This window comes from Monodon monoceros, unplaced genomic scaffold (assembly GCF_005190385.1).
Source record: "Monodon monoceros isolate NGI ecotype Baffin Bay Population unplaced genomic scaffold, NGI_Narwhal_1 Super_Scaffold_18, whole genome shotgun sequence".
Lineage (NCBI taxonomy): Eukaryota > Metazoa > Chordata > Mammalia > Artiodactyla > Monodontidae > Monodon > Monodon monoceros.
The window spans coordinates 106,869,911-106,882,851 of NW_021703774.1; the positions used below are offsets into that span (position 1 = coordinate 106,869,911).

The 12,941-nt window shown below is 43.3% G+C and overlaps 1 protein-coding gene across 3 annotated transcripts in view; it reads left to right on the top strand.

The window, feature by feature from the left end:
* Positions 1-6,767, top strand: part of MCOLN2 (mucolipin 2) — a 61,389-nt gene extending 54,622 nt beyond the window's left edge. For all 3 annotated transcript variants that reach the window (XM_029229369.1, XM_029229367.1, XM_029229368.1), the window contains exons 12-14: positions 2,138-2,344; positions 3,731-3,852; positions 6,219-6,767. In XM_029229369.1, coding sequence (XP_029085202.1) covers positions 2,138-2,344; positions 3,731-3,852; positions 6,219-6,255 — 366 coding nt within the window. In that variant the 3' untranslated portion in view covers positions 6,256-6,767. The remainder of the gene's footprint in view (positions 1-2,137; positions 2,345-3,730; positions 3,853-6,218) is intronic.
* The last annotated feature ends 6,174 nt before the right edge of the window (positions 6,768-12,941 follow it).

Sequence of the window (12,941 nt, forward strand, 5' to 3'; positions counted from 1 at the left end):
TGATTAATATGTCTCTTGGCGTGTTTCTCCTTGGATTTATCCTGTATGGGACTCTCTGTTCTTCCTGGACTTGATTAACTGTTTCCTTTCCCATATTAGGGAAGTTTTCCACTTTAATCTCCTCAAATATTTTCTCAGTCCCTTTCTTTTTCTCTTCTTCTTCTGGGAACCCTATAATTCGAATGTTGGTGCATTTAATGTTGTCCCAGAGGTCTCTGAGACTGTCCTCAATTCTTTTCATTCTTTTTTCTGCTCTGCAGTAGTTATTTCCACGATTTTACTTTCCAGGTCACTTATCCGTTCTTCTGCCTCAGTTATTCTGCTATTGATCCCTTCTAGAGAATTTTTAATTTCATTTATTGTATTGTTCATCCCTGTTTGTTTGCTCTTTATTCTTCTAGGTCCTTGTTAAACATTTCTTGTATTTTCTCCATTCTATTTCCAAGATTTTGGATCATGTTTACTATCATTACTCTGAATTCTTTTTCAGGTAGACTGCCTATTTCCTCTTCATTTGTTAGGTCTGGTGGGTTTTTATCTTGCTCCTTCATCTGCTCTGTGTTTCTCTGTCTTCTCATTTTGTTTAACTTGCTGTGTTTGGGGTCTCCTTTTTGCAGGCTGCAGGTTTGTAGTTCCCGTTGTTTTTGGTGTCTGTCCCCAATGGCTAAGGTTGGTTCAGTGGGTTGTGTAGGCTTCCTGGTGGAGGGGACTGGTACCTGTGTTCTGGTGGATGAGGCTGGATCTTGTCTTTCTATTGGGCAGGTCCACGTCTGGTGGTGTGTTTTGGGGTGTCTGTGGCCTTATTATGATTTTAGGCAGCCTCTCTGCTAATGGGTGGGGCTGTGTTCCTGTCTTGCTAGTTGTTTGGCATAGGGTGTCCAGCACTGTAGCTTGCTGATCGTTGAGTGGAGCTGGGTCTTGGCGTTGAGATGGAGATCTCTGGGAGATTTTTGCCATTTGATATTACGTGGAGCTGGGAGGTCTCTTGTGGACCAGTGTCCTGAACTTGGCTCTCCCACCTCAGTGGCACAGCCTTGATGCCTGGCTGGAGCACCAAAAGCCTGTCCTCCACATGGCTCAGAATAAAAGGGAGGAAAAAAAGAAAGAAAGAAAGAAGATAAAATAAAATAATTAAAATAAAATATAAAAAATAATTATTAAGAAAAAAATTTTTAAGTAATAAAAGAAAGAAAAAAAAAACAAACGGACAGACAGAACCCTAGGACAAATGGTAAAACTAAAGCTATACAGACAAAATCACACACAGAAGCAAACACATACACACTCACAAAAAGAGAAAATGGGAAATATATATATATATATATATATATCATTGCCCCCAAAGTCCACCTCCTCAGTTTGGGATGATTCGTTGTCTATTCAGGTATTCCACAGATGCAGGGTACATCAAGTTGATTGTGGAGATTTAATCCGCTGCTCCTGAGGCTGCTGGGAGAGATTTCCCTTTCTCTTCTATGTTCGCACAGCTCTCGGGGTTCAGCTTTGGATTTGACCCCGCCTCTGCATGTAGTTCACCTGAGGGCATCTGGTCTTCGCTCAGACAGGACAGGGTTAAAGGAGCAGCTGATTCGGGAAAGCCTGCAACTAGAGAAAGCCTGTATGCATCAACGAAGACCCAACGCAGCCAAAAAAAAAAAAAAAGAAAGAAAAAGTTAATTGCTTAGACCCAGTAATAGGAAAAAAACATTATGCTAAGAAACGTGCATTGCATTGCTCTTTATAATAGCAAACATGATTGGCATGTCGACAGGGAAATAGTTAAATTTGACATTTCCAAGGAGTGGTTCCATTATCTAACAAATGCTAAGTATGAATAACATAAGACTATGTTAAATAGAAAAGAAAGAAGAATCTGGATCCAGAATTGTCAGATGATATGACCACAAATATATAAAAGGTGCAAAGGAAGAAAACTGAGGGAAGTGTCAAGAGATGATCTTTGTGATTGTGGAGGAAAGTTTTGAGTAACGCTTTCCTACACGTGGTATTCCAGATTCCCTAAAGTGAATGTTAATAACAATGGCAGCAACATCTTTAACAAAACCAGCTAACTAGATACTTCTCTGCTTCTTTGGCTAATATGTCTCAAAACCTACTTTTGGTCTCCCCCGCACAGTTTGAAAATCTGAACACAGTTGCTGAGTGTTTGTTTTCTCTGGTCAACGGTGATGACATGTATGCGACCTTTGCTCACATCCAGCAGAAGAGCCTCTTGGTGTGGCTGTTCAGTCGCCTGTATTTATATTCCTTCATCAGTCTTTTCATATATATGATTCTCAGCCTTTTCATTGCAATTATTACAGATTCTTATGACACCATTAAGGTAAGCAGTTATTATTTCCTGCCAAAAAACGATTGCAAATTCTGTATAGATCAGAACATGGGAAAATACTATAATATTTTACTTTCTTAAAATACTGTAGTTTTACTTAGATTTTGAGGTTTTGTAGAAAAGAAACTTTTTAGATGCTGGAGGTTAATTTAAATATGCATTTAGGACATTGTCCCTGGTGCCCAGTGGATTGGTTTGGAGGTGTGGTGGGAAAGAGAAAGGAAATGGGTAAAGACGGGCTGAGTTTGGTAAATCAAGTAGTTGGGCTGTTGGTCTTGGCACTGACAGGTGTACCTGCCTGTCCCGGAACTTAGACTTTGAGTAGTAAGTTTCAGTGCTAAGGGGTGACCGTCATCCTGACAAATGTCCAGATATTGGCATACCTCATACACTGGATGCCGCTCGTGTGGTGCAGGTTTCCTTTACATTTTAAAAGCCAAGGCTTTTGTGGCTGTTTAGCCTCCTGCCTTCCTAAGCCACCTGGTGGGTTGTGTGTCCTTTCAGACTAGATCCATTTAACTTATGTGTAGCATGAAGGAAGCTCTGCTGCCTCGGGGGCAGTGGTGTCTCCGCAGCAGATGGTCATGCTCAGAAAATCCTGTTTCGGGGCCAGCATCTGAGCAACCAGGGGTCCCATGTCTTGGGGTGTTGCCCTCTTCTTGAACCCTTCTCAGACTATCTCAGAAGAAGCCAGTCCATTGAAAATACTTCTGAGCACTTTGTGCGCAAGGAGATGCGTGTTCCTGTGGGAATGGGTGGTTGGCTCCACAGCGGGGCTGGCCATGGGGAGATGAGCAGTGCCCTGCTCACCGTGGGAGCCTGTCCTTGATGCGGCCGTGTCCCCGTGAGTGCGCCAAGCCTCGGTGACCTGGTGGATGACCTCACTAAGTGTGAGGGGAGGGGTCTCTCAGGGTCTTTATGTCTGCTTGGAGGGACCTACTGCCTTCTACCTCACTAAGTGACCAACTTCTACAAAAGTAGAGGAAATAGGGATTACTTCCCAGCCAGACTCTATGGGCAGTGTGGGGAAGAGGAGGTCTTACCTGGTCTTGCAATTAACATGAAAGCTTTAGACTTCTATTTCCTTCACTCCTTTAATTAACACACCTCTCCCCTGCCCCACCATGGCTTGATTTCTGGAGTTTTCCTCTGGATGGCTCTCTGTTCCCATGGCTCTCTGTTCAAGCCATGGTGACCCTGGCTTGGCTTTCAAGGGACTGATAGATTGATTGATGATTGATGATTGTTAATGTCAGTTCTTGGATCTGTGCTAGCAACGTGGGAGAGTTTTATTTTAGCAGAGATGGATTTGGTTTGTTGACAAGAAGCAATTTCTCTCAGTGTAACTAAGGTAACAACACTGTGTACTTTTTAAAGAAATACCAACAGAATGGGTTTCCTGTCACGGATCTTCAGGAATTCCTGAAGGAGTGTGGTAGCAAAGAGAAGTGTCAGAAAGAGTCATCAGCCTTCCTGTCCTGCATCTGCTGTCTGAGGAGGTCAGTACTGTGTTCAGTCGGGTCTCTGTGCTCCCGGGATGAGACGCCCTGCTGCCTTAACAAAGGGTCCTCCCAGGTCAAATGCTACACTCAGGAATCAGCTGACTGGGGGAAATAATGCATCCCTCCTTGCTTTCCTCCCACTGTAATTGACTTTAGAAATGAATTGTTTCTTATAGAACAAGGTAGAAAGGTACATGACATGGTTGAAATCTCTTGGGAATATTATGAGAGTGTTTTGAGAAGGCATGAGCTATGTCCCTGAAGTCGAGAGGCTGAGCTGGCCAAAGGAAGAGGTCAAAGCCCTTCTTTTTAGAGATGGAGTTCTGGGAACGTCAAAGGTGTTTTCCCCTTTTCGCAATCTGTAGTACAAATAACCTTCCTTGAGCAGAGCAGGAAACCTGCTTGAGAGGAAGCCATACGTGTCCTTGGCTGCAAACACAAATCAGCTGATCACCTGCTGTTTGCTCGCCATTCATCAGTGCACATGCAAAAATAGCCTGGACCTCAGTGGCAAAGCCTCCACATAGTGGCTTGGGGACTAGAAAGGGGGTCAGATGAGGATAATTTTCTTAATTATGCCCATGTTTGTTTTCGTCTGAAGTCAGGAGTAGGGGTTGTTAACTGCAAGTACCCCCTACTCATGTGTTTCGAGAAGGATTCTCTAAACGAGATTCCTGAAGGAAGATGGGAGAACATAATTGCTACTTAAAATCACAGGATGTATTTTCCGTTAATCAATTCATACTGCAACTTGGGATTTGAAATGGTATGTTGGAGCATTTCCAAAGAATGTCTGGTAAATATGAAATGAGGTCTTCTGAGAAGAGTTAAGTTTTTACAATCACAGTTTATCCTCTCAGAGCATTGAAGTGTTGCCATGGAAGCAAGGATAAAGGGAAATTACTTTTCTTTATAGGCAGCTGCCTCCTAGGAGGCACCTTGTATTATAAGGAAAGTCTCTCAAAGTTGCTTTTCTAATATGTAGTTAACTGTAAAGAAAAAAAAAAAAAAAAGCATTTGAGAATGTAGTTGTGAATTCTAGAAAGTAATGGATAGGTTTTGGTGTTTGATTTTGGGGCCTCACAAAAAGCCCTGGGAGGTTGTTAAATGGTTTCTTTGCAGCCATATGGGATGAGTGAAAGATTTAAGGAGTGAACTTGGAAGACTGAGTGATAAGATCGGACCTGAGTGGTGAGAAGAACAGAGCAACGTCAGTAGACAGTCTTCCCTAAGACATGCTAAGGGTTGTAGAGAGGGTGCCTGGTGCGGAGGCAGGTCTGCCCATCGTGAGGAATGAAAGGATTAAATGGAACAAAGAGTCCACCAAAGGAAATCAGCTGAAGAACTAAGATGCTGAAAGTTTTGAAAAAAGAGGATATCAAAAATAAAAACAGAAGTGGCTGAAGGTGGTCATGGGTGAAGTCAGCTAGATCAGTTTTAGCTGAATAATCAGATCAAAGCCTGGAACCTAGGGTGGTCTGGATGGACCCTGCAGAGAGTCAATGAGGTTCATAGGACCTGATGAAGGAAATGGGTTGTACTGGGGCCTTGGAACAAGTGATGGCTTTGAAATCACCAAAAATTAAATACACCTGGATGTGTTTAACAGCCGGAAACCTAAGAATGGAATAAAATTGAGGAAGGCTATGAATGGAGAGTACGTATTGGAGACAGACCTCACTGAGGGAACCTGGGGAATAAGGGCATCATAAGACTTGGTGTCTGGGCCCCTCTCCAGTGCCCATGACATACAACCCAGCTATCACAGCTCCACCTACTCTGGAGTGTGGCCGGGTTGCTCTTTTTCAACCAAGCAGTCCAGCAACCACCACAGATTCAATCTCCCACAGACTGATTCTCCCTTGAATAGTTGACTGAGCCCCTAGCCTGATGGTCAGAACACCTGAGTTTTCGTTTTGAACCCTGCCAATTACTGAATGTGTCCCCTGACCTTTCCTAAACCTCTTGGTTCCTCCAGTGTCATCAGAGTGGAACAGGTAGCCTCTGCAACCTCTTCTAGTTCTAATGTGATCTGGTTCTTGGGAGAGATGTGCTTGGTTGAGCAGATGCAGAGTTAACCTTTCTCCTCTACCACAAGGAGGAAAATCTGCGGTTCTAGCCATTGAGAAGCTTTGTCAAAGGGAGATGGAGGGTAGACAGCTCCTCAAAATTACCAAAAGCGTCTAGTCAAACCCCCAATAATGTAAATTGTCCTTCTTAAGTTTTCTTCCTCTTAAATGTCACACTCAGCATGTCAATAACCTATGTATGCCTACATGATAGAGTATGTATTCCTGTTCCGTCTCAAAGATTTTCAAGCCATTGTTCTCTTTTCTCTTTCCTTGTCTTCCTTTCTATTACAGGAATGGAAGCGATGACCACTTGATGCTTATTAACTAAAATTCTCCTGCTGAAGATAATCGAGTTCAGGTCTCCGTATCGAGTGACAATGAAGAGGGACCCCAAATGGCTTGGACCAGCTCTTCCAAAAATACTGATTGCGGAGTGGGAAAGAGGACTGGCTCTGAGCTGTCTGAATAGAACTGAAGTTTCAAAATTCCTTTTTATAAACTTGGATGATGAAGAATAGACCACAGTCAACTACTGGGCATTGGTGTAACAGAGCAGTGCTGGTGAAATTCTGTATTAGTCTTTTAATTTATGACATCGCAATGTTGGGATGGAAAAAAATCACATTTCAGAGTGTGCAAAACAATGGTGTTTAAAGCCATGCATTTGAAGATATGAGTTTATCATCAAATACGGGTTTGTCTTAAAAGTGATTCTTGGGTTAGAAGACATTTGTTAATTCATGGTCTGCACAAAACTGAAATTGGTTGCAATAACAATTTAGGCACTCAAAGCTGGAGAACTGTTAAGCCTTGTAAAGATTACACTTAAATCAACAAAAAGACCTCTTGCAGTGGACATTTCTTGGCTTATTTTCCTGTGGTCTTCTTCTCAGCATGATATGAAACTATTGGCAAAGTCAGTGGGATAAACTGGAAACAGTCATTTGGACACCTTGTTACAACTTGTCCTAATTGTTGATTGTACACACATGACATGTGGACATTATACTACAGCAGTGGTCACTCATTTTAACAACCAAACTCCACCATGGTGGGGATTTACCCTTGTCAAGCAAGGAAGATGGTATTTTTTCCCAAATAAATTAAATTAACTTTTATCATAACATATGGAACTCCTACTACTTTTTAAAAATGTATTGTCTCTTAACATCTACTTAGTGAAAAATTCGGATCACATCTCTATCAGCTATCTGGTCTCCAAAAGGGATTTCCCACTTTCTTAAAAGCAGTGAAGGAGATATAGGGGCTAGTTATTCAAGAAATATTTATGAGAATGACTTCAGATTAAGATCACTTCATGCATAGATTTAGTTCATACCTGAGCTATTTTAGGGGTCAACTATTTTAAATTTACTGGTGAAGAGTAGGGTTTGAATTAAGTAGGACTCTCATCCCAGGGCTCTCCCTCTTTTTATCCTCCTCCCCACCAAGCCCCTGCCAGAGTCCCTCTGGTGCCCCACTCCTCTCTCCATGCCCCCATACTTTCTTCATGTGCCCACACCAAATCTAGGCCAGGAAAGTCTTCCAGTTAAGGCCATTAAAGTCTGTAGGTGGGTGACTCAGGTCTATACACAAAACACTTTGCTAAAATTATCATTTTAGTTATAAACTACTTACCAAAAATGTCAAGAATTATATTCAATTTTTTTTTTTTTTGCAGTACGCGGGCCTCTCACTGCTGTGGCCTCTCCCGTCGCGGAGCACAGGCTCCGGATGCGCAGGCTCAGCGGCCATGGCTCACGGGCCCAGCCCCTCCACGGCATGTGGGATCTTCCCGGACCGGGGCACGAACCCGTGTCCCCTGCATCGGCAGGCGGACTCTCAACCACTGCGCCACCAGGGAAGCCCTCCATTTTTAAATTAAGAACCATTTAACCCGTGGTTCTAGGGTCATTCCCATGACTCCAAAATCAGTGTGCAGTTAGATCACTTATTCACCTCTGAGTATACCCCCAGTACATCGTTTATCTCTGAATAGAATTGCTATTAATGCCTTTTATGTAGTCTGCCGCTGTGATGCCGCTGTGACTACCATTTGAAGTGAAGATTAATGACGGTCTTCTATGCTTATATTTTTCTTTTATTGGCTTTCATGTTTCCTTTTATTTCTTTTCCCTCCAACTGGACAAAACCCTTTCAGGAAGAAAAATCTTTTTTCAAGTTTACCCTGTATCTGTGGAAACATTGTTTTCTCTCTTTTTAATAATTTTAAACAATTGTCACCTTGCCAACTGTATTATCTATTTGGATTTTATTGAACAATGTTTTCTCATAACTCTGCTAATAGACACATCTGGGACAATCCACTTTCTCTCCTTCCCTAGGCCTCCACTTGGAGAGTTCACTGTGAAAGTTAGGAGACACATTCTTTCTGCCTATTGGTTTCATTATGGGATCTCCTGTTCTTTTCGAACATACCTCCTTGGCTTGCAGTGACTTGCTGAAAGCCAGATGCAGCATCCTTAAGCCTGTTGACTTGGGGTGGTAGAAAAGATCATGGGCGTGGAGGACATCTAGACAGACTTGAGTCAAAATCCCAGTTTATCCTGTAGCTTTGGGGACCTGGGCAAATTACTTTCTGCTTCTAAGTGATGATGACAAACCTTAACCTGTGGGATTGGCATTTAAGTCAGGTAACTCATGCAAAGCCTGGCACTGAATTGAAACTTGAGACATTCTTTTCTTTTGATTTTCTGCCATGTTTGTAAGTAGGTTCCATGGGATCGTGGAGGAGTGAAGATGTTAAGACATTTAGTCTGCCTGGGTACCTGTCCTACTATTCAAGTCTCCTTGGACAGGTCATACCAGCCTCAGTTTTCTCATCTGTAAAGTGGGGCTTGCAAGGATTAAATGAGTCAAATTTAAAGTGAGTAGAGCAGGGCATGACTTATAAGTGCTCAGTGAATGTTAGATCTTCAAAAAGCTTTTCTTTCACGGTCTACAAATGTACAAATCTATCACCTGGGCCAGCCAGGAAGATCTTTGCTTTGAAGTGAGCTCATCACACACTTTTGGTGGACTTTGTTAGGACTCTGAGTGTGTAGACACCCATATCCAGCCCTGTCCTGGAGGCAGTGATCAATTCAGTGTCTAAAGTTCACGCAGTTGTACAGGAGCCTGTGGACATGAACAGCCTAAATGCCCTGCCTTCAGAGGCAAAGCTGTCAGTCCTGATGAGAGGGTAAAATTCCCCAAGGTGTACAAGTGTCACGAATCCCCAGTCCTTCACCTTGGGTGAGACCCTCTGTCCTCAGCTAGGAGCCCACTGTCTCAACCAAATTTGTCAGAATGTGTGAAGTACAGGTCAGGTACAGGTGCTGATCTGAGGTAGCAAATGTGAAAAGGTGAGAAAGGGTATTTAGGAAAAGGTCTTCAAGAGATTCCAGTCACTGTCCCCAACCCCTGCTGAAGGCTCACATCTTAACAATCGTGGGAGGGTTGCCTGACCCACCCTCCTGCCCGAGGAGGCCTAGGCTTAGCATCTAAGGTTTATGAAAAGCACAGTGATCCAGCCTCTTGATTTAGAGGTTACTAGCTAGTCACCCTATAGTGCCCGAGGGCCTCCCTGTAAAAATAGCCCAGCACTATCATTGAGGTTCAGGGACCCTAGAGTCATTGGGAAAGTATGTTTCCCGACCTGCTACTATGGTCTTGGCCATGGATTGCTCCTGACGATATAAAGAGCCGTGATGCTTAGAGATACGATTCCGGATATCTGTATCACTCATGTGTGTTGGCCACTTATTCCAATAACATTGAATAACTAGACCCCATTTTACTACTCACTGGTTCACCTTTATTTTCATGTAACTTGAGCAAATCTTGTTTTGCTACCCCTGACTTGAAGTTTGAACATCTCGACCACGGTATTCCAGTGACGTAGTCTTCCTCTGACAAAGATCTAGAATTTCACATAACTGTAGAACATGCACGAAGTCGCTCTTGTGTGACAGGATGATTGAGGACCTCACAGGCGAAACCCCGAGCGCAGCATCCGGATCTTAGGCGCTTTAGGAAGGACAGTGAATGATGGCCTGGGAACTGGTGCTGGAGCTCGTGCTGAACACCTCTGCCTCCCCTCCTTGTTTTTTTCTAATTGAGAGGTTCCGAGCTCTCAGTACTGATAAAAGGCAGCTTCGTGGCTGTGTGACCTGTGCATCTGAAAAGGTTTAATGCTCTGCCCTCAGAGTCTTGAAATTCTCAATATTTTTTTAACAGAGAGCCTCACAAGTGATGTAGCAAATTCTGATGATGGGACTGTATAACTCAGCGACTAACAAAATGATTAAAGCATGGCCTTTTAGGAAAAGACTAGGATCCCAGCCTTGTACATTTTCTTTAAAACAATTGAAATGTAACAAAAGGAAAGAGTGAAGCTGAGTGGGGATACTTCTTAACAGACTTTTGGGTGCACCATTTTTCTCAGTTTCTATTCTCGCAAGTAAGTGGCTGTGGGGCTTCTTCTCATCTCACATCTTTGTTTCACAGATTAAACTACTGTAGTTGGTGATATTGGCCAATATCATTTCCATGTCATGCTGGCAGGTTGGAGCTGGGCTGCTCACCTTTACCCCCTTCCCTGTGCACCACCCTGCCCCCTACCCCCCATCAATGAAGAGCCTCATTTTCCGAATTTCCACTTCATGTTTTTCCCTTGACAGAGAATCAGCTTAGGGTGGTTCTTCTAAACTCGAGCATGTTTGCCTAGTTGCCATATGACCTTCCACCTTGCTCAGCAAAGTCCTTTGGGACCTGCTCCACCCACTGGATAGTCAAGCCCTCGCTCCAAGGTCTTTGCAGTCATTTGCTTTTAGAACGAAGGACCCATCTTTGAATGGGAAGCCGTAGAATTGTTCAGCATGCTGTGTATTGGTGAAAATAACATAGTAGCACTGGGAAGATTTCAAGATGAACCAAATCTCAAAACAGACACTCAAGTTGTTAGGGAAAACCATACAACTCACAGCAATTCTACCATAGGCTCATTTACAGCAAATGAGGCTGCAAACCAGAGGATGAAACTGATGGCCAATGTTTCTCTTGCCATCTGTCTCTGCCAGAGAACCAGGGAGTGAATGAGAAGATAAATGGGTACACATGAACATTTCCACACCACCTTTTGTAATAAGGACAGCAAAATTCTGACTTCTTAAAGCTCTCTGGGAGCTATCAGCTGTGGTGGATGGAAAAGACAATTTGTTAGCGTGACATATGTTCCTTAGTTTCTAATGATACATAAATTATCCCACGAACCATGATACATATGGTCTACAGAGAATTTTAAATGAAAGCAATTTTTTTTTTCTAGCAACACTAATTGCCTAGCAGCAGTAAATTACTCATCCCCCGCCTCCTGTGGGCTACAGTCATTACTCTCTCCTGGCGGTTGAGCCCATGTCCCCCAAGAGAAATGTTTGCTTTGACAAAGTGAATTTACATCCTCACTTGTGAGCCTGCCATGCCGGGTCTACAGAAGGAGAGGGTATCAATAATGCCTGATTTCAGACCTAGCACCGAGTGTTTGTGTTATCCTGCACGTGTTATCTATGAAAACAGGACAGTGTGTTGGGTCTTAGCTCTTGGCTGCCTTTGGAGAAAAATCAGGGAGCTGCTATCAACATTTAATCTTTTCTAGCTTGGGGGTTTAAAAGGTAGACTTAGATAAGAAACATGGACATTTCCAGGATGACAAGTTAAGCAAGGGAATTGAGAAGCACCATTAATTTTGGGAAATATTAGATAATGACGTGTGTAGATGGAAAATGGTGATGCTATTAAGGACTGTAATTCAGTACATATTTGTTGATTTCCAACATTGTGCTGGGAACTTAGGAAGTAAGGAATGAATGACACAATCCCTGCCCTCACGAAGTTTGGTGTCTAGTGGGAGGGACAACCATGTACCAAGCAAGGATAGTACAAGGTCACCCACAGTACTAAATGAGAGCAGAATGGCAGTAGCTCCTGCCTGCCTGGAGTATAAATGAAGGTCTCTGAAGGAGAAGTAGACAATGCTAGCACTGAGACTTGAATAACACATTTTATTCGACTAGATGGCCATGGTGTAGGGTTGGGGGGTAGGGCTTTCTGGCTAAAAGGAACGGTGTGGCAATGGCTTGGACATCTGAGAGAGAACCCAGCCAGTTAGGGAAACTATGTTTTGGAGTGGTCAGAATATAGGTCACATGCTGGGGAAAATGATAGAAGACAAAACTCGAGAAATGGCAAAGGAGGGCTTTGGACCTGGGAGGTACATGACCAGAGAAGGCAGAACTGGGAAGGATGGATCAGGGTGGTAGGAGATAAGCAAGGAAATCAGTTACAAAGTGGCTGCAATCATTCAAATTAAAGAAAAGAAAAGAAAGTGATGCTATTACCCTGTAATTAAACTCAAAAACAAACACAATGAGAAACTTTGCCTGAAAACTGTCTCTGAGGAATATACCAGCTCTCACATACATGTGTTATCTATCTGTATGTATATTTTTTCTTTCTTAAAAGGTTTCTCTGCTAAATACCCTGTCATTTCCCTGAGAGTTTGTGCTTTTAGACTATGCATTTAGAGGGAGGGTCTCTTTTCATAACTTCTATTATTGAGAAATGTATTTATTAGGATGAATGTGTTGAATGCATATTTCTATCACATGGTATTTCTCCTTCCCACATATTTAAAAAGAAGCTTAGGGCTTCCCTGGTGGCGCAGTGGTTGAGAGTCCGCCTGCCGATGCAGGGGACACGGGTTCGTGCCCTGGTCCGGGAAGATCCCACATGCCGCGGAGGGGCTGGGCCCGTGAGCCGTGGACGCTGAGCTTGCGCGTCCGGAGCCTGTGCTCCGCAACGGGAGAGGCCACAACAGTGAGAGGCCCGCGTACCGCAAAAAAAAAAAAGAAGCTTATCTAAGACTGTCTCCACATCATCCCTCCCCATCTATCCTACACACACACACACACACACACACACACACACACACACACACACACACACACACACACA